Source organism: Alexandromys fortis, unplaced genomic scaffold, assembly GCF_014885135.2.
Source record: "Alexandromys fortis isolate MF-2015 unplaced genomic scaffold, M_Fortis_MF-2015_v1.1 scaffold_77, whole genome shotgun sequence".
NCBI classification, from domain to species: domain Eukaryota; kingdom Metazoa; phylum Chordata; class Mammalia; order Rodentia; family Cricetidae; genus Alexandromys; species Alexandromys fortis.
Window position 1 is genome coordinate 6,703,061 of NW_026067967.1, and position 21,427 is coordinate 6,724,487.

Below are 21,427 nucleotides of genomic sequence, written 5' to 3' on the forward strand. Positions count from 1 at the left end.
CAAATGAAATGTCACCACAGTGTCCCTTGGGAGACACAGGAGGCCTCGTGGATACTGAGGGACAGATCTGGAGGCAGGTGAGCATGTGGGAAGGGATAGAATCTTGAAAGTCCAAGGCCTGCTCTGGAGAGCGTGGAAGGGGCAGTAGAGCCTGGGTCAGGGCACAGTGCAGGCTGCCAGGTACTCCACACAGCCCCAGGCCACCCTTCATGTGGCCCCCATTACAGATCCACGGTTATTTAAACAGCTCTCCAGGGGCTGGCTGTAGTGCCTCAGGAAGAGCGTGTTCTTTGAATTGTCACGCAGAAGCCAATGGATGGCTCAGGGCAGGACTATATCCCAAGTTCAAATGGAAAGAAAATGGGGAAAGTGGACCCAGGGGCTTTCTGGGATCAGGCTAGAGCAGGTAGGGCTACACACATGATGTCATTATCGGCGGTGTAGTGGCAGGACAGAGAGGCAGGTAAGGAGGCCACTAAAAAGGTAGAGAACACAGACCCCAAAAGGCCTGGGCCGGGAAAAGTCCCAGGGAGCCAGCCCAGCCTGCATGTCCTCCTCCAGAGGGGGACCCGAAGTCAGAAGAGGACAGGACTCACCCACTCTGGGACATGATTTCCTGCGGGGACAGGGTGTGCGGAAGGCTGGCTTCCGCGGTCATTTCCTCTCCCTCTGGGCCACTTTCCCCAGCTTTCCCTCCCTCCCTGCCTAAGCCCCACACCCAGCTTCCCCTGGCCCCTCTCCCTCTCTGGATAAACAACCCCTCAGGGCCTCCTGCACTGGCCAGGAGCTAGGGCTAGGCAGCCCTCGGAATCTAAGCCCCTCAAAAATCCCTGAGCCCTGATGTGACAACCTTCACTTCCTCATAGGCAGCTTGCTGAAGAGGGCTACTCCAGGCCTATGGAAGGGCTAACAAATGCTGTCACTCAAACAGAAGGACCTCCGCGTACACGAGTCCAGAGGGCCTTCCTGAAGGGGGTGGACACTGAGCTGACGGGAGGGGACCTTTCAAAGGAGGGGCCATGGCAATAAGCCACACTACTATTTACTAAGCACTTAATAGCACCCTGCAAACCTCAGGCAATGATCTCAGGGAAGAGGTGGCTGCTATGGCTCCTGCTTTCTCTCTCAAGGAAACTGAGGCACAGGGCAGCAGCGTATGACGTATGTACAGTCACTCAGCTGGGAGGTTGCCTTTTACACGCCCTCTGTTCTCCAGAGAGGACAAGACCTTGCACTGCCCACTTCCCCCAAGCATCTTGCCCCCACCTCCCCACCACCTTCCCTCCCACCCCAAGGCTCACCATGGGCTTCTTGAACTCATTGGGTTTGATGCAACGCACGAAGAAGGGCTGGCAGGCGCCCAGGGTGCGCATCAGCAGCTCCAGCGACCGCTTGAACTGGCTGCTGAGTGTGGGCGAGCGCTTCCTGGTCTCCGCACCCTGTGGCGGGGGACAGACAGACAGTGATGGGAGGGGCCACAGCTTCCCCCTCCCAGCCCCCAGCAGCTGTTCAGGAGGGAGAAAAGGACCAGGCAAGGCCGCCAAGGTCAGAGCCTGGGTATGTGGGTAGTTGAGGATTTCCTGGTCTGATATGGAGCATGGACCTCAGACACCCACAACAGGGAGCTCCCTAGGACCCCCAATACTGTCCCTCTGTGCCCCCCCCACCAGCTGGGAGACTCTGGACCAGCAGCCTCCCATCTCTGAGACCTTTTCCCTCCCTGTATAAATGAGTTCAGACTTGATATCCTCAGGATGCTGGAGTCATCTTAAATACAGGAGTCAGGCACACCTAAATTCAAACTCCATATCTGGCTGAGGCCAGCCACTTAAAGGGTGCTGAGTCTCCACTGTTACCTAAGTGAAGCAACATTGCCATCTACCCCTCTGACAGGATCGGGGAAGGGGTTCTAGTGCAGGTCACCACCCTCCGGCTGGGAGCCTGGGAGGAGCCAGCACTGCTCATGCCCTCCTCTGCTCTGCTGGTGGGATTAGCAGGCAGGCTGGAGGCAGTGGGGGTGACCTGGATAATCCTCCTGCAAAGGCAGGTTGTTGTTCTCCCAGCTGCTGTGTGGGCTCTGCACCCCATTTATATGGTGCCTCTCAGAACATTGCAAAATAACAGGGAGAAGGGGGACTAGGGAAGACCCGCCGTCAAGGGAGCAGGAAACGAAGCTTCTGGACCATGGCCAGACTCAGACGAGAGAGAGCATGGGACTAACACATGCTGTTCTCCTGGCCATGTTTGTGTGAGAATTCATTAGCTAATTTGATTTTATGTAAGATTTTATAGTCTTAGAGTTATAAGTCAATGATATCCTTCAGTATCAGAACTCTGGGGTGCGGGTGGAGGGATGGCTCAGCAGATAAAAGTGCTCACTGCTCTTCCAAAGGTCCTGAGTTCAATTTCCAGCAACCACATGGTGGCTCACAACCATCTGTAATGGGGTCTGGTGCCCTCTTCTGGCCTGCAGGCATACATACAGACAGAATATTGTGTACATAATAAATAAATATTAAAAAAGATTTTGGTGCAAAAAGCACATGTATGAGGAATTTGGGGGTAAAGGCACTTAGCCGGCACTAAATCTAGGTGACATACCATAGCTTCTAATGAAGCCTGAAGGAAAGCAAATGTTTTGGGGTCTAAACATGAAGTATTTTTCATCTTAAGTTTTATTGCGAAACATGCAAAATTTTGTTCAGGGGATTTAGGGATAGGGTGACGTCAGCTTTGGACCAAGAGTTCTTGATTCAGCAACAGCACATGCATACAGAGCTCGCGGCTCACTAGACAGTGCACACACACAACGTACACTATATGCAGATAGCACACACGCACCAAGCACACACATCCCACAGTGCGTACACACCCACACAAACCATACACACGTACCATACACGCATTTACATTATACAGCATTATACACACAGGCAACATCTGAGCATGCAGACCACACATGATGTATACAGCAGACACCCACATGCATACACACAACATGCATGTAGCATGCACCATATAGCATATGCACCATATACGACTTGCTCACACCAAGCGTGTATATACAACACAAATCACTCACAAATGCATACCCTACAGGACAGTGTATTTAATTCACACACAGCATGCATAACCATCCAGGATAAATGCATACACACGGCACAAACATGATAAGACCATGGCGCTCAGCACACTTGCTGGACATATGCCATAAAGCACACAAGGCAACATGTGACATGCATACTCTGAGCACACGTGCCCTCTACCCATCCCCCGCAGCACCCGCACACAGCAAGCACACTACAGCATTTGTGCATATATATGACATGCACCCACTAAGAACACACGCCACACTTTCCTCACAGCACACGCCCTGCATGCACATGCATGACATGCACTGGCATGCTCACTCTGTGGCACATGTACACACATGCTGAGAACACATATGATACTAAACAGGGCACACGTGCCCTCCATGATTCTGTCATCCTGAAGCTGTTCCCTTCTGTCTGTCCTCCTTGTTGGGACCCCATGACAACAGGCTGGGTCTGCCTTGCCTACTACTATGTCACCAGGGCCTGGGCACACTCACTGCTGTGTGTGCACCGGGACACACGTCAACCCCTTGGCCACCTGTCCTCCATGGTGCATAGACTGTCACCTTTCCAAAGCTGTACAACCAAACCCTTAGCAACTCCCTCCTGCCCCTTCTCTCATCTGGGACAAACGTGCAGGTCCTTCCCAGGATCAGATGTCACTCACGTTTCCCAGCAGCTGGCTCCAGCCTCAGCCTGGCTGGCTCATTTCCCACTTCAGCCTCCTGCCCTGTCACCATGCCCAGCATTAACCACTCGACTCACAAAGCAGTGGAGTGGGGGCGGGGGGCTGGAAAACCAGCCGCCTTGCCCTCCTCACTCCAAGGATACCCAATGGCCCTACAAGGATCCACGATAGCTCCACGATCTGCTCCAGTAGCCTCTGGTCCCCAATCTGTTGGCACTCTTTCTGGCACAATGGCCTCCTGGTTCTGCCCAGGGTACACTTGGGACTTTTGCACATGTGTGCCCCTCTTCCTGCAAAGTCTCCCTGGGGGAGGGCAGCGCCTTCGTTTCCCAGTAAGGCCTGTCCTGAGCCTCATGAGCGATCCCAAGGCCTGTCACCGCCCCCGTCCTCATCCATACCCCCCCACACACACACACACAGCACAGCTGCTTTAATCTTTTACGGATTCTCTCACTGCTCCCCTCTGCTAGAGCCCAAGACTGAGAACAGGGTTTCGTTTGGTGTCTCTGCATTCACCGCTATGCCCTGGGACCTAGGCAATGTGTGGTATATGGAGACACTCAGGAAGCGTTTGTAGGTTGAACAAGTGTGTGCGTGCACGTGGCTGAACGGGTGATTGAGGGTGTGGAGTCTGCTCCCCCAGCCTCGGCCACCGAGTTTTCATCTGGTTCTGTTTTATTCAGGGACAGCCTCCTTCCTGGTGATTACCGGATCCTGGGGTATCTGGGAGCGCTTGGGGGTGAGGTAAAGACTGAAGCCAAGGAGTCCAAAGGCTGGCATGAAATGGGGACAAAATGGATCTGAGGGAAGATGAAGCCTCATGGTGTCAGGTGTCTGCCAGTGAGCAGGCACATGGCAGGCAGGAGTGAGCAGCTGTCCTGCGGATATGTCTGGGATGGGACATTCATCTGGTTACACCCCACATGTGGGAAGGTGGTCTTCCTCTGCTTCACTGGTCCCCAAGTCAATAGGTCAGGGCAGGTTGTGAAACCCTGAATTGCCCTGGGGTAGCAGACACAAGAATCAAAGGGTGAGAATTCAGGGACTGGGGACTTGCTCAAGCTTGAGGGATTAGAGGTTCCTGGAAGTAGACGCTATGGCATCCACCCTAACAGAAGAGCTATAGCTAAGATGCTCTCCCCGGGCCAATTCCCACAAGGCAGCAGCCAAGCTTCCGGTGCTTGCAGGATCTCTCTTGGCCGGGGATGTAGCTCACTTGGCACAGTTCCTGCCTTGTGAGCATGGAGACCTGAGTTCAGTCCCCCAAACCCACACATGAAAAGGTAAATTAGACGGAACACCCTTGTAATCTCAGTGCTGGGGAGACAAGACCGGCAAAACGGAACGGAACCGGGACTCACTGGTCTGCCTGCCTAACCTACTTGGTGAGTTCCAGGCCAGTGAAAAAAGCAAAATGTATGGCTTCCAAGGAAACAACATCTGGGGTGTCCCTCTGGCTTTTACACACACACACACACACCACGCATGCATGCATGCACACACGCACACATTCACAGACTCTTCTCTGATGCCTCAGGGCAGCCCAGGGCCACCTGATTCTAGATGACATAATTGTGTCACATGACAGGGGAACTTCTCTCAGCACAGGGAAGGGACTTGTCCAAGGTCACACTCAATCACTGCTAGAATGTCTATTTGTATCATAGCCAGGATAAAACATGTTCTGCGTGTGTGTGTATGTGTGTGCGTGCGTGTGTGTGTGTGTGTGATGGGTGCAGGGACCAGTGTCACCCACAGAAGGGAAGATAGCCCCTATAAGACAGGCTTGGTACATAACCCTCCCCTTATTCCCCAGGGTGTTGGATCTATCCCAGGGCTCTGGGATCGCCCAGGAGCAGACCAAATAAGAGGTCATCCCTAGGCAGAGAGGAGAGAGGGAACTGGGAGAGAGAAGCAAAGAGGAGGTGGTGTGCTAGCTGAGGCCTCTAACACCTTTGTGACCGGAAGCAGCATGGCAGCCAAGTCCTGAGGGGGCAGAGACCAAGGCAGCTATCCTAGCTGAACCCCCTCAAGATTGCTATTAAGGTGAAGGAAGCCCCCTCCCCTCCTTGACCTCAGTCCTGAATCTGCAGAACAGAAGACCACCTGTGTCTACAGTTAAGTATGTCATCAGAGTCCTAGAGTCCCTAGGGCCCACGGACACAGGGTATATAACAGACGTGAGGCAGAAAAGGCTTAGGGAACCTTCTCCTACCTTCTTCTTGTAGACCTCAGTTTCCCCCTTAGGAAACCGAGATTACTGCAGCACACACAACTCAAAACAAAAGCCACTCCAAAAACCACTCCACACACACACACACACAAAGCACACTCCCCAAAAGACAAAAAAAATCCAGCCCTCTCTCCCTTGGAGTCAGCCCCATAGGGCTGAGCTCTCCCATCACGGTCATCCTGAGCCCCGGGCTGGGGCTTTTACCTTCACGGAAGCCGCTGCCTGGCCGACCGTGCCGGGTGAATAACCACAGAGAAACTATAAGGGGAACCACAGGCAAGTGAGAGGTAGGAGGGGCGTGGGCGAGAGAGCAAATAGCCACTGAGCCAGGATGGGGTGGGCCTGGGATAGAGGTCAAGGCTCTGGCCACCTCCCAATCAGCTCAGACTCTGCACAGGCACCGGAGAAAGGTGGCTCTGCCCTCCCTGCCCCCACCCCCACCCTGGGCCCTGGGAAGGAATGAAGGAAAAGCAGCCCAGCAAGAAACTCCAAGTGACCTTTGCTGGACTTCACATGGGGGCAGAGTGGATAGTCCTCCGTACAGCTCAGGGTCTGGGTGGCCAGCATGCCACACCTGTCCTGTGTCTCCCCTTATATCTAGCACAGGGACCTCCAAGGTAAAGCCAGCCCCAGGTCCCAAGTGACCTCTCACACAGCCCTTCCTTTCTCTGAGCCTCATACCCCAGTCATATCCTGGGTCAGTAAACCAGGACTAGACCAGAAGCATTTTGCAGACCTTCCCTTCTGGATGCCCAGCTAAGCCCTGTCCCCTGCCTACTCTGAAGTTCAAGGGGCTCCATGGATGGACAAGACTCAGGGTGGGGTCTGGATTTGAACCTGGCTCCCAAGGTGAACATCCAACAGCCTTACCATGGCAACGTCAGCCTGGAAAATCTGCTTTATGAACTTGTTCCTGGAAGAGTGGACCAACTGAATGATGTCCCCATGCAAGGTGTCCCGGTTCTTCTCCAGGAAGCCTGGAAGTGACAAAAACTCACCATGGCTCCTCCAGCAGGGGCTCCCCAAACCCACAACATCTGACCAGAAGGACCTATAGAATTCACCTAGCTTACCCACATCCGTTCCTCAGTGGTGGGGACACTGAGTCTGGAGGGGACATGGGCTTACCAATATCACAGAGGAAATGAGAGCAATCAATCCCCCAAACACATAGCCCTGCCCACAGGTCTCTGTCTCAAGGAGAGAGCGAGGCTACCTTCTGGGTCATCCCTAAGCCACTATGAGCTTTTAAAACTAAGATGCCAGAGTCCATGATCCCCTGAAAGAGACCACAATGTTGATGCTATAAGGCACCAGCAAGACAACTAAACACCACCACCTCCCGACTAGACAGAGCCGTGTATTTTACAGTGTCAGCCCTGCCTGTGTTCTGGGACAGGCACTTACTATCTCCTCCATGTGACAAGGGAGAAAACTGATTTCAGTGAAGTCAGAGCAGCAAGCCATGGCAGAGTGAACACTCGAACCCAGGACCCTCGTGCCAACCCAGGGAGGCTCCCCACACCCAGAGGGCACTGCCATTCTCGGAGATAGAGGAACTAGAGCAGTACAGAAGATGAGGTACCCACAGGCTAGAAATGCCTGAGGGGTGAAAACATTGTCAGGTACAGGACTTGGGCCACCTCTTAGGGCAGATCCTGGGCCTGGTGTCATGGCGATGGAAGGGTAAGTTTTACAATGGCAGGATCTCTTATTAGAGCTATGCCCACCTCGTGTGACATGCAGGTCCCTTTCAAGATTTTGGCGTCCCTGTCTGGGAGGAGAAAGGTAGAACCATGTATATACCCACTGATTTCTGAACCAGTTCATAAGGGAGCCTGCCACATGGCCCTAGATTGCCCTGAATGTCAGGGGGCTTTGGGCCCTGGGTGGGACCCTTCAGGACAATGGGCAGGATGTCAGTATTACACCCACAGTGAATGCCAACTTGGGGCTGGCCTTTCACACCAGGGTGGAAGCAAGACTCTCTGCAGGAAAGCTTCAAAGCTGCAGAGATTGCAGGACTGCAGGCAGGGTGAGCTGGGTTTTCACCCCTACTTAATTCCCCCCCCTCTCTCTCTTCCATTTTTTAAGACAGGGTTCCTCTGTATAGCCCTGGTTGTCCTAGAACTCACTCTGTAAACCGGGCTGGCCTCAAACTCACAGAGATCCACCTGCCTCTGCCCCCCAAGTGCAGGGATTAAAGGCATGCACCACCAATGCTCACGTCAGCATTTTTTTTTAAAGATTTGCTTTTAAGACAGACTGTGGATCTGGCTAGTTCAGAACTCACAGAGATCCCCCTGTCTCTACTCTTTCTACTCTACTCCCTTCTGAGTTCAACACCATACCCAGCAAGATTTATCCTTCTGTACGTCTATGACATGTGAGGGTGGGTAGCACAGAGGGCATTGGATCCCTTAGAGCTGGAGCCACAGGCAATTGTGAACCACCTAACTTGAGCTCAGGTCCTCTGGAAGAGCATTTAACTACTGACTGTCAGCTTTAAGTGAGCCAGCTGCATGCCCTTGGGATGGGTTGGGAGGGGGAAGATATCTAGACGTCCCCTCCAGTGCTGTAGGCTATAGGATGGGGAAGATGTCTAGACGTCCCCTCCAGTGCTGTAGGCTATATCAGGTCACGGAAGAACGGCTTAGTTCCCTTCTGAGCCGGAGTTTCCCCATTGCACAAAAGTGCACTGAGCCCTTTCTGTGAGCAGGAACTCACATAGACCCCACGCCCACAGTACCACCCATGTTCCCATCAGCACACGAAGAAGAACACAGTATGGTATATCACGTGGCAGAATAGTAGTCAGCCATGAAAAAAGGAAATTGACCCATGTCACAACGTGGATGAACCCGGACGGAACTGTGATCAGCCATGTAAGCCAGACTCTTAAGAGACAGATGGTGTGACTCCACTTACATGAGGTACCTAGGTGGCGAGGTCATAGCAACAGAAGGGAGAATGGAGGTGTTGGGCCAGGTGATGAAGGATGGGGTAACTGATGGTGGACTGACCTCTGTGTGGAGTCGTGGAAAGCTCTGGAAAGGGCGGTGGTGAAGACTCTCAGTGTTGTGAATGTGTGTCGTGGCACTGAACTAGAGTGTTAGGTGGTTACAGGGGTAAATTTGCATTGTGGATGCTTTTGCCACAATTAAATGTATGTGTGTGTATGTGTGTGTGTGTGTTTTAATCAACATCTGAAGGACTGGGGACGTAGCTCAGGGGTGGAGTACTTGAATAGCATAGCTTTGACCCCCCAGTATCATAAGAAAACAAAAACAAGCCCAGAATTCAGGAGGCAGGGGCAAGTGGATCTCTGTGCTCCACATCAGCCTGGTCTACATAGTGAGTTCCAGGTCAGCTGGGGCTCTATAGTGAGATCTTGTCTTTTTTTTTTCCCCCAAAATAAAGCAAAAAGCAAAGCACTGGATGGCATGCTTCCTGTAGCCCCTTCTGTCCCCTCTGACCTCTGCGCCATGTGGTCTCACTCTTAGCCTAGGGAGAGGGACGGTTGGAGCACAGGCAGAAAGACAGACACGGACGGACGGACACACACACACACACCCATACCTTGAGTCTCGTAATAGACAATGCCCGCAAAGTGGTTGATTCCAAACTGGGTGTCGTGGCTGTTCTTGGGCGGCACGTAGTTGGCGTTGAGTCTGTGTTGCGAATTCAGCTTATGCAGCATGGTAGCATCCGTGCCCTGAGGGAGCAGAGGAGCCACTGCCAAGACGTTGCCGTCCAGTGGCGCCTACCTACGTCCTCCCATCTTTCTCAGCGGCCGCCCCTGCCATCCCCCCAACAGGCTCTCTGAGCCTCGACGCCCATCTGTGAAGTGGGTGAACTGGAACCGCTCATCACTGAATGCACATCCCCGTCTATGCCAGCTAGATCCATGATGCAAATCCTCGGACGGCTAAGGCTGGAGGATGTCCAGAACCCAGGAGTTCAAGGCCAGCATGGCCAATAGCAAGACTCTAATCTCAATGACTTTCCCCGAGGGCAATCCTATGTTCCCATCATAACCCATCATGAGCATCTATCCTGAACCAGCTGTGAACTTAGATCTCCATGGTTTAGCCCAGGGCCCAGGACCCAGTAGAACGCAGGCGACCCCTGCTCACTGCGTCAACACCCTGGAACCGGCCCGAGGCACCTGAGCAAGCTCACGTTGCTTGTCCCAGGTCGCAGATGGGGAAACTGAGGGTTGGCGTGCCCACCTTGGGGAACTTGCTCTCCTCGTCGATGAGGGAGATGACGTTCATCGGCCGGTTGGCGATCATATCGAGCGCATCCTGGTTGTCAGTGAACTCAATGTGCAGCCAGTCGATGCTCTCCAGGTCGTACTCCTCCTGCTCCAGCTTGAACACGTGCCGCACGAAGAACTGCTGCAGGTGCTCGTTGGCAAAGTTAATGCAGAGCTGCTCAAAGCTACGAAGGGCAGAGGGCATTGCACACATGTGGTCGCCCCGTCATCCAGACCCGGCCCTGTCTCTACCGTGTGACCTCAGGCACAAAGCTCCCATCTGGTGGACTGGAGTGGGCATGTCAAGTTCAACCCCCTATGCAGAAGACTCTGGGGACTGGCAAGGGCAAAGGACATGCCCAAGGTCACTAAGCATCGGAGGAGAGAGGTTGGCTAGAGCTAGGCTCAGGGCTCTTTCCTTGAGTGACCAGGACCCACCTAGGGCCCACCAATAAGGGGAAAGAGTCAAAACACTGGGAAGGTGGATCACAGGGAGATAATAGAATCAATGAGGGGTCAAGGCTGACAAGCCCTGATGTCAGCACAACTGAGCGGCAGCCTCAACTCTCTTACTCAGTGTGGTAGGCTGGGAGATGCTGTGACATCTTGCATTGCAAGAATTGAAGTGATTGTGGCCGTAAGCTCAGAGACCAGAGACCACCTCCCAAGTACCCAGGACAGCGTGAGCTTCTTCAGTATCCAGCTGGGCTAGCCTTAGCTGAGCCGGGGCTGGCCATGAAAGGGATCTCCAGGATGACAAAAGATAGGTTTCTCAAGCCTGGGGTGCTCTTGGAGGCGGGTGAGTGAGCCTAAATGCAGAGGCATGGCATTTCCCAGGTGTGGGGTCCCCCACACTACCTGTTCACAGCGAAGTTCTCAAACCCAAAGATGTCCAGGAGGCCGATGGACCGGCGAGAGTTCTTCACTTCCTGGGAGGGAGGTTTGTAGATGGCGGCATTGATCTTGTCCACAATCCACACGAAGAGCCGCCCGTAGATGCCCTGAAAGACACCCATCAACTGTGGGATAAGGCAGACCCTTCCGGGAGGCAGTCCCTATTTCTAGACCCTTTGGATCCTGGGTCCAGCCTTACCCATGGTATTAGTGCCCCCAAGTCTTCACTGGGCTGTCCCTGCTACCTCTGGGGACTGGCAAGGGCAAAGGACATGCCCAAGGTCACTGAGCATCAGAGGAGAGATGCTCACATACACTCCTGACTCAGGAATTCATTTGCTGCCTTAAAGCTTCTCTTGACCCTGAAAGGGGTCACACTTTGGGGTCCAGCGACTTCACTTGTGTGTATGTATCCCCATCCTCTGAATACCTTGAAGGTCCAGAGTCTGGCACAGGGCTGGCATAGACTGGGAACTTTGTGACTGGCAAGCACATGGGTATAGCAACATGAGGGTTGGAATCTTCCACCCAGCCAGACCTCACAAGACCTAAGAGGTCTGGGTCCTAGCTGAGGACAGCTGATCAAAGCGAGCCTGGGGGCATCCCTGCAGAGCGCAGAGCTAACTTCTGTGGAATGCCTGGCCTTTAGGCTCAGAAGACGAGGGACAGAGAGAACAGGGTCACTCCACTCACCCACCTTGACAAAGGCGTCCCGCACATCCAGCGCCTGCTCCCGGCTGAGGGGGGTGGACACTGTCTCCCCACGGGTGATGAGGGTGCGGCTGGTGAGGCAGCTCATCAGGTCCGGGGGGTTCACCTAGAGCAAGAGCCCAGGTGTCGGCCCAGCCCCACCCTGACTGTCTTTCATCCCAGTTGGCTCCCTTCCCCATCTCTTCCCAGGTATTGCAGGGCCCCAGCCCAGGCCACCCACTGTAGTGACAGAGGCCCAGGACCACACACAGCTGCCCCCTGACTGAAAAGAACTTTCCTGTCCAAGGGCACTGATTCCCACCTCAGCCCGACTGAGTCAGAAATTGACCTGACCTCGAGCAGAGAAGCAGCCGTGGCTAGTGACGGGGAGAAGAGGACCTCACAGGCATCCAAGTTTTCAAATGTCCGGGCTGCCAGCAGAAAGGGACACAGTGTCAGGAAGGGAGGAACAGGGGCAGGGAGACTCTGAGGAGGAGCAGGCGGCCATGTCTATTCTCAGGGACCTGCCCTGTCCCCAGAGAGCACCGTCAGCGTGGCCAATGTACATCTGATTAATATTCTCATGACATATTCTCATGGTGGGCACCCTGAGAGTAGTATTAGCCTGGGATTGTCTTAGCTCTGAGGACATTCATCACTGCACCAACTTCCCAGAGTCCTCTACTCCGCTAGGACCCATGCTGGGCATCAGTGAGAAGGCAGAATGGAACCCGTGCCTTCTTCCAAATGACCACCTCCCACGCTAGGACACAGCGGTGCCAAATAAGTGCGCATGCTCTGCTTTGTCTCACCCCTTACAGACTGCTGTTTGGTCATTCACACCACAGCATGAACCCAAAGATTTACCCTCTCTTGGGGACACCTCACCTTAAGAAACCAAATGGGGAAAGGATCTTAAAGGGTCCCAGTCAGCTCCGAACACCTCACCTCTGTGGTCAGACTGCCACACAGTGTACCACCCCTGAGGCTGACATCAGGTTGGCATCCCTCCCAGCCTGCATCCTGAATGATACTGCTGTGACAGACAGCGCTGCCAGCACCCAGAAGCCAGGTGCCAGGCTACCCGAGTGGGGTGTGTCACTGTGGCGCAGGGCACCGTGGGGCCTCACCCTCATACTGCAGGTTGCCCATGTGCAGGATGGCAGCCAGAAGCTTCGAGATCTCCCAGTTCTCCGTGTCCGTGAACATGAGGACCTTCATGGCTGAGCGGATGTTGGCGTACTCCTGACTGTCCACCCGGCCCTCACAGGTGATGCAGTTACCCTGGGGGCGGGGCATAAAAGAGGAGGACGGGAGGATGTCGGGGAGGCCAGGCGGGCAATGCTGCCAGGATATCTAGACCACTCCTGTGGGCTTCTCCAGGGCACCCTGCTGTGAGTAAGAACTGGGCGCTGACACCAGGTCCGCTCCATCAGCCACTTCCACCACAGCTCTCGGTATCAATGCCTCACCAGGCTCCACACAGCCCCAGGGTGCCCGCTCTTCGGGGAACTCCCATTAACTGTAACCACGTGTGAATCATAGAGAACTATAGACACAGCCTGCTCACTGGCGTGCATGTGTGTGTGTGTGTGTGTGTCAGAATGCCCCATTCAGCTAGTTACAGATGCAGAGTCTGTCTCACCCATAGCACCTCAACACCTTTAAATCCTGAGCAGACTCTCTTCAAGGAGGTAACATAGAATTCTCAACCTCGCCGCTGTGTGCCCAGCCCCTAGAGTTCTCAACCTTCTTAATGCTGTGACACTTTAATACAGTTCCTTATGTTGTGATGACCCCCCCACACCATAAAATTATTTACGTAACTCCTTCATGTATGTAATTTTGCTACAGGGGTACAGGCCCCAGTAACCAGCTCCCACAATTTTAGAAGGCCCAGCCTACAGGTGGGAGCAGATCCATGCACTTAGATCTATGGCTCCTGTGTGTTGTGTCCCCACATCCCATGTTAACCACGAGAAAAGTGTCTGTGGTAAGAAGTCCACTAGGGACATGTGCCCAACTGAGGTGGGCACTTTAAAGCACAAACAAACCTTAGTGTCCCAAGGCTGGGACAGAGTCACACGGGTGAATCTGGTCTTGTTACATGACAGACAGGTGTCTACCCCAGGTGTCACCTGGGACTCACCATGGCCAAGTAGTTGTAGTCAGCAGCCTGGCCTAGGCCCAGCTTCTTCTTCTGCTCCTCATTCATACCCTCCAGCATGCAGTAGAACACGTGGTAGTTCCTCTCGTCAGGGGCCTGGAGATGGACACGCATAATGGGACCAGAGAACACACAGGGGCAGGAATTCCACAGGGAACCTTAGACACTTCGGGAAGCAGATGGAAGGGCAGCATGGTAAAGGCTGGCTCAGACCATGTGGACAGGGGAGCCCACCTACCCAAGGCAGAGACTACCCACCCTAGAAACCAGGGCTCACCTGGCGGCAGACTCGTGATTTCTCCAGCAGGTACTGCTCGATTTTGGCACCCTCTATGGCACCACGCTTGTTAAAGTGGATGTCAACATACTTGCCAAAGCGGCTGGAGTTGTCGTTGCGGATGGTCTTGGCATTCCCAAACGCTGCAGAGCGATAAGAGAACAGGTGAGACTGGAGGGACCCCAGTGCCAGCGCCAGATTCACCCTCAAAGCCTGGCCCTACCTTCCAGGATGGGAGTGGCCTCCAGCACCTGCTGCTCAATCCAGGAGTGCTGCCCGCTGATGGCCGCCAGGAACTGCAGGATCAGCTTTGTGCTCTCAGTCTTGCCTGCTCCTGACTCCCCACTGCAGAGGGTGGGGGTGGCAGGACAGGCCTCAGTCCTGGCTGTCCCTTTAGCTTGTCTCACTACAGGCAGATGGTCTGATCCTCAGGGAGCACAGAGCTCCGCCCCACCCCACCCCTACTGGTCCTAAACATGACCCATGGGAACTGCTCAACTGATACTTTGGCCTCTTGTTTCGCCCAAGAGAAAACAGAAGGCAGATTTAAACTGACTGTAGCTTTAACAGGAACCTTAGGAAACAATGTTGCCCTCAAAAGCTAACATCAGCCCAGGTGATGTTAAGCAAAGATGTAAGGGCGACTCTATCCACCGTGACACAGAAGGCACAGCCAGCTCCTGCGGAGCATCGTGGCCTTCCAACCACGGAACAGTCTCTAATATAGTCACAGGAGGGCAGAGGGCTGGGGCTCGCACCGGGAGTGGGGCTGTGCCGCCCACCTGATGATACAGCACTGGTCCCGGCTGTTGCGTTTCATGTTGAAGTAGCAGTTGTCGGCAATGGCGAAGATGTGGGGGGGCATCTCCCCTATCTTCTTGTTGGTGTACTGGCGGATGTGCTCTGGCGAGTAGATCGAGAGCAGCTGGTAGGGGTTCACAGCTACCAAGATGGAGCCCGTGTATGTCTGCAAGCAGCAAGGGACGGGAGTTTACACTGTCAGGCAGCAGGGGAGGAGGGGGATCTCTACCCTGTGCGACTCTGGAGTCCACAGACATGGCAGGAATCAAGAGGGCCTCAGACTGGCTTTGGGTCTGGCTCAGAGACATTTGATAAAGGGAGGAGGGGCCAGCAGGAGGTCCCTAAGCCTGGGTTGTATCATCCGATCTGTAAAAAGGATGAAACATAACTGTCCCTATGAAGATGCATTAGATACTGTATTTTCAGATTCAAAGCACCGAGCAGGGACAACTCAAATACTGACTCCATCCTTTGGCCCCAATCTCTGCACCTAAGACTTCTAAAGCAAAATTCAAAAGCTGGACCGTGTTCAGAGGGGAGATTGGGATGGTAAGGAGGCCACAAGCAGGGCCAAGGCATAAAGAGCCGAAGGGCCGGGGCTGGAATGTGGTACAGAAGGGGCTGGGATTTGGGACTTGGACTAGGACTTTTTCTTTAGCGTCCCCAGGGCAGAGGTAGCTGTGGCACCCATGGATGGAGCTTGGGGACCAGAGGCTGTGTCCATTCTGTTCCTGTTTAAGAGTATGGGCACGACTTCCTGCTGTGTCCTGGGGTCCTGTCACACAGGGCAGGGTGGGGCAATGGGGGTGGAGTTACTCCTCCCACCTCCCACCCCACCCACACTAGAAAATGTCAAGCCCTGCCTATTGTTGCTGTGTACGTTTTGATGTCTGGAGCCCAGACAGGCTGAAGACAGATGTGTCTACATGGGTGGTGACAGCCACGCCCATCTCTCCAACCTCAGCCACCTTTCCAGGACTCAGTGCACTACACAAGATCAGCCACCATTCCCCAGCAGCTCTGTCCAGGCAGGGAAAGCTTCTGTGGTGCCCAGCTCAGGTCAGGGGTGGTGCAGAGAAGCAATGACCAAGCCGAGAGACCCCAGTTTCAGAAACTCCCCTCCCCTTAAGCCACCTCCTCCCAGCACCGCAGCCAGGAGCGCCCAAGATTCACTTTCACAGCTCAGCTCAGCGCCAGGAGCCCAAGCAGGCAAACAAAGGAAGCCAGGAGGCCAAGAGGAACCATCCAGCCCAGCCAGCAAGCCTCACACTCACCCACCCTCCAGAGTTGGTCTGTTACAAAGTAACTAACAGATAGAGACAATCAGTCAATGCTGAAGAAGCCACAGAGACGTCTCCAGGAGCCCAGGCAGGACCTGGTGGCCGTCATCCCACAGCTCCATCCCACACAGCTGTGCAATATAGCTGACTCCTGTCTCCAGATGGGGAACCCATCCACACCTGAGAGTCAGCCTCCAGGAACATCACTGTGGCCAGCCTCAGTATGCTCTTCTGTGAAAGGGGATGGCTTGCTACCCACTTCCAGGGTTGCTGCAGAGACTAAAGAACTAAGGCATCATTCTTGCTGGGTACCAGAGGCATTGTGCCACCTTAATCTCTTCTTAATACTTGCACAAGAGTGTGATAACCTGTCACCAACACACAGCAGGAGGCTGGCCCCCCAAAGTCACTCCACACCCTCACCATCAGAGCTCCGAGGAGCCCTGTGTTCTTCAGTGAGAGGCGGGAGCTGGCCAGCAGCAGAGATGGGGGATCTGACGGAGAAAAGTCGTTCTGGAAACCACAGACGACAGATAGCATTTACCATTTCAGACCCAATGACCAGGCTATAGAGTCACCCTGAGAGGTTCATTGACAAGGGAAGTGACAGAAAGGAATGTGGAGATGTCACTATGTCCCCAGACTTCTGTAGCTGCAGATGGAGCCTGTTCTCCCACCAATGCTCTGGGTCCTTTTCGTTCTGTTTGCGACCCAAGGGCCTCATGGGCTCAAGAGTCTTCAGTGTCTCTCCTCCTGGAGGTCACCATGTGATGGGTTCCCAAGCCAGCACCCCTCCAACCCTGCTCTCGGCCGGCCCAACTCAGCCTCCACTGCCATCATGCCCCTCACCCAGGTGGACCCTCCGCTCCTCCCTGTCACCAGCCCACAGTCCCTGCTGTGCTCCCTGGCCCAGGCTACCAGATCCTTATTGGTCCCCTCTGGCATTTCCCCGCCTGGCTCTGGTCCCCACATTGCTCCATCTCCTCCACTTGCAGCCTACATTGGGCTCCGCCAGGTTGGAAGCAGGTTGTTCTCTGCTGGGACCCATCCCTGCTTCCTACGAGCTCAGGACACGGTATGTATCTCTCTGATACTTTTCACCTTGCAGATGAGGAAGCCCTCCACTGAACCTGCGACCCAAAGCCCTCCATTGTCTAGCAGGCTGGAACACTCAGCCCCATGCCTTTGACCATTGCACCCCACATGTTCCCTACGACACATTTTACTGGATGCTTGGTGGCTCTGGTTCAAGGTCTTTATCTTCCCACTGCCTAACAGAATATAGGACACACTCAGCAGTGTCTGTTAAGTGATGATGTGATTAGTCTAGATGGGCGGAGTGGTCAGCATCAGTGATTATCTCCGGGGACTAGTATGGAAAGGAGCTAGGGACCACGACAGCCACGTTACCAAAAATAAGGCCTGGGATAAAAATGGTGAGAAAGACAGACTACTGTGAACAGACACACTACTGTCTGTGGAGAAGAGAACAAAAGTTTACACGAAGGTGTGTGCACACACGTGAAGGTATATGCACATGTGTGCACAAATATATGCCTGCCCCACATATAATAAACATGCAAGTACTCATAGTCAAACACATGCGTGTGCTTGTGTGTACCTATGCATACGTGGGCACACACGTACACCATTTGAGTACATACAGGCACACAGTCTTTCCACTTTGGGAACACTGAGATACGTAGCATCGTAATCACACGTATATCATTTGAGTACATACAGGCACACAGTCTTTCCACTGTGGGAACACTGAGATGCATAGCATCGTAATCAGCCAGAAGGAACACTTCGATTTATAGCACACACATCTGGTTGAGACTGTACCATGGGGGCCGGTGAGATTGTTCAGGAGTTAAAAGCACTCCCTGTGCAAGCCTGCTGACCTGAGTTTGAGCCGCAGAACCCGTGTGAAAAGTTGAACGCAGCGACACACATCTGTAACCCCCCGCACTCCCACGGGAGAATGGGCTGGACACTCACAAGCCAGCTAGCCTGCTGTATGCAGCCCAGCAGAGCAACAAGAGAACCCCTGCCTCAAAACAAAAAGGAGAGAACCAGCCCCCCAAAGTCGTTCTCATACTTCCACATGTGGCGGCTACACACTTATAATAAAAGCTCATGTTAAAATACTCAAAACCAGACTTCTTTCTTCAATGGGAAGGGTGTTCCCAGAAGGAGGCTAATGCCAAGAAGGCCCTGAGGGACACAAGTCTTTGCAACTCCAGATGTGAGGTATGGCCACTTTGCTTTCTAGATAGTCCCAACTTGTCATTTTTTTGTTTGCTTGTTTTTGTTTTTGAGACAGGGTTTCTCTGTAGCTTTGGGTCCTGCCCTGGAACTAGCTCTTGTAAACCAGGCTGGCCTTGAACTCATAGAGAGGTACCTGCCTCTGCTTCCCAAGTGCTGGGATTAAAGATGTGCCCCACCACCGCCCGGCTAGCTAGCTTGTCATTTTTAATGAATAAATATCTTAAACTTTGTTTTAATTTCTAACACCATAAATATCATTATATGACCCGAATAAACAAGAGTCTTTGGCTCCCTCAGCAATTGTAAAAGGCTTTGGGTTCTGATGAAACCATGGGAGTTTCTATTCACCAAGTATCTCCAGGGCAAGTGTCCTGCCTGTGGAAATTGCCTCTGGGACCCCAAATTTCTTCCTTTCTCTGTGGAATCACTTCTCTCTGCATTCCACCAAGAACCGGTAATGTTTCCACGGGGAGGGGTGAACTGGACGGTTCTAACGAGGGTCTCTGGTCCTTCTTTTCCCTCCCTTAGGCAGCTCCACCCCCATCTTGAGATTCAGGGCCAGCCCCCATATGACACCAAAACACAGCAGACAGCAACCCCTGGGCTCCCCAACTGGCAAGATGCTAAGCCTGTCCCTGAGCAACCCTGGCCTCTAGCTTCCAAGCCCACAAGGTCTGTAAACCTGTATATAACAGCTCCTGCCCCGAACCCATTTCTAGAGCCCCCAGACCTGTGCCCAGGAAGAGGAGTCTGGGCCTCTGCATCTCAGCACAGCAGCAATGGGTGGTACTCACATAGATGAGGTGCTCCCTGTAGCGGATGAGCAGGTTGCGCAGAATGCCCGCCTCGTTGAGATCCCCCAGGCGGATCATGTCCTCCACTCCATGCACCGAGGTGGGGTGCATCGGCTTAATGTGCGTGGCATTTTGAGGGGAAATCCAATGCTCCTGCAGGCAACAGAGTCTTTCGTATCAGCTGCCGCTCCCGACCTGGGCTGTGCAGAGGGATGGGAGCCCCGGGTCTGGGATACCACCCTGCTCGCCTCTGACTGGTTTGAATCTGGGGACTTTATTGGTCTCTACCCACCAAGGCAGCTCTCCTCCTCTTAAAGAATCTGGCTACAGGCATATAAGGAGGGCAAGGCAGAGACTGCATTGCTCCACCTGAGGTTATCATTAAGGGGATCAGGTCCCCCAGTTACATTGAAGAGGGGAGTAAAAGCATAGAAACTGGATTTAAGGGACTTGACTTCAAAGCCAGGCTCCGGTCAACAAATACATAAAAATAAGCTTAGAGAGTTCATAGAGAGCTCAGCAGGGCTATTGTGGCCAAGGCGCTGAGGTCACCTCTTCAGAAAGGTAGCATTCAAGCCGAGAATTGGCGTCGTAAGAAGTGGGGGGGGGGGCAGCCAAACCAGCCCTTCCTAGGCCTTGTGGGCGTGGCCTGCGGGAGGTGCGCACGGGCAATGGTTCCACCAGGGTGTCTTTCACAGGCCTGGCTACTCCGAGCTGCGCGAGCTGCGGGAGTGGAGATTTTCCGGACCTAAGATTACCCCAGCCTCCTTTTGCCTGCACTATTCCCTGCAGCCACCAGATGGCAGATGAGGACATTCTAGGAGACTCTTGGATTCTTTGCTCTGGTCAAGAGTCTTGGTTTCGTGGGGTTGCTGGATTCAGAACCTTCTCACAATCCGGTGAGGGGGTGCACACCTTTAATCCTAGCACGCAGGAGGCAGAGACAGGTAGATTTCTGAGTTTGAGATCAGTCTGGTCTACAGAGCGAGTTCCAGGACAGGTAGGGCTACACAGAAAAGCCCTGTCTCGAAACACACACACCAAAACCAAACAAACAAGCAACAAACCTCACATCCCCAGACTCTGACCTGAGCACTCTCCAGCACCTTGAGCCGGGAAGAAACACGGGTAGGAGGAACATCTCTGCGACCGGCCCCCAGAGCCCATAGGTGTGCTAACAGATGTAACACCACCTTCAGGACCCCGCTCATGTGCCCCTGTCCTCCAGCTGTTCTTAGCTATCATCAGCCCCACAAGAGCCTCAAGCACGAGCAAGGATCTCGCTTCAGTCCTCAGCTGCCCCTGACAGATTTGGTCACGTGATCTCGCCTCTCGGGCTCTCCAGTGGCTGCCATGGTAGCAGCCACGCCCTGGTCCTCGTGTTTTGTGTTTTTTCTCCTCTGGCAGCCCAGGCCCTGCCTCTAGGAGTGAAGAGGTAGCTAGGTCCCTCGGCTGCTCAGAGGGGCCAGGCAGGGCTACTCCAGCTTCCCTAACATTCCATGGCACTCCAGCAGGAAAACTTAATCCAATCCAGGCTCTCCCACAGCCGGTCACAACGCACACGGGGCCCAGCAGTGACGTCAAGGGCCTGTCTACACTTTCAGCACCGCGCGGAACATTCCTCTCTTCCAAACACTCTGAGAAAAGCTGATCCATTTGGAAATTTCCCTTTGCCTGTCCCTGGCCCCTGAGTGGGGCCAGAGGGACCTGGGCCTCTGGGCAACTCTCTGTCTGTGTCCTTCACCCCACACTTTGGTCCACAACTCCTTCCAAAATAGGTCAGTTAGACAGTTCAACATGGCTACTGTCTGGGCAAGGTGCTGAGATCCACTTTATCAAGGAGGTGCCATTCAAGCTGAGACTTGAAGGAAAAGGAAGAGTTTCTGGGAGAAGTGAGCAGGGAAGGCCAAGGGACCTGCCAAACCAGCTCTTCCCAGGCCGTTTGGGCCTGGCACATGAGGGGCCACTGGAGTGTCTTT

The 21,427-nt window shown here is 53.7% G+C and overlaps 1 protein-coding gene across 4 annotated transcripts in view; it reads right to left on the bottom strand.

Annotated features, from left to right (window-relative positions):
- Myo7a (myosin VIIA) overlaps positions 1 to 21,427 on the bottom strand; it is a 68,811-nt gene that overhangs the window by 30,082 nt on the left and 17,302 nt on the right. For all 4 annotated transcript variants that reach the window (XM_050154494.1, XM_050154495.1, XM_050154492.1 and 1 more), the window contains exons 4-16: positions 19,449 to 19,601; positions 15,085 to 15,269; positions 14,526 to 14,647; positions 14,303 to 14,445; positions 14,008 to 14,121; positions 12,989 to 13,142; positions 12,213 to 12,289; positions 11,866 to 11,985; positions 11,133 to 11,275; positions 10,249 to 10,459; positions 9,596 to 9,731; positions 6,887 to 6,993; positions 1,302 to 1,439 (exon numbers count right to left, since the gene is read on the bottom strand). In XM_050154494.1, the coding sequence (XP_050010451.1) occupies positions 1,302 to 1,439; positions 6,887 to 6,993; positions 9,596 to 9,731; positions 10,249 to 10,459; positions 11,133 to 11,275; positions 11,866 to 11,985; positions 12,213 to 12,289; positions 12,989 to 13,142; positions 14,008 to 14,121; positions 14,303 to 14,445; positions 14,526 to 14,647; positions 15,085 to 15,269; positions 19,449 to 19,601 (1,803 nt within the window). The remainder of the gene's footprint in view (positions 1 to 1,301; positions 1,440 to 6,886; positions 6,994 to 9,595; positions 9,732 to 10,248; positions 10,460 to 11,132; positions 11,276 to 11,865; positions 11,986 to 12,212; positions 12,290 to 12,988; positions 13,143 to 14,007; positions 14,122 to 14,302; positions 14,446 to 14,525; positions 14,648 to 15,084; positions 15,270 to 19,448; positions 19,602 to 21,427) is intronic.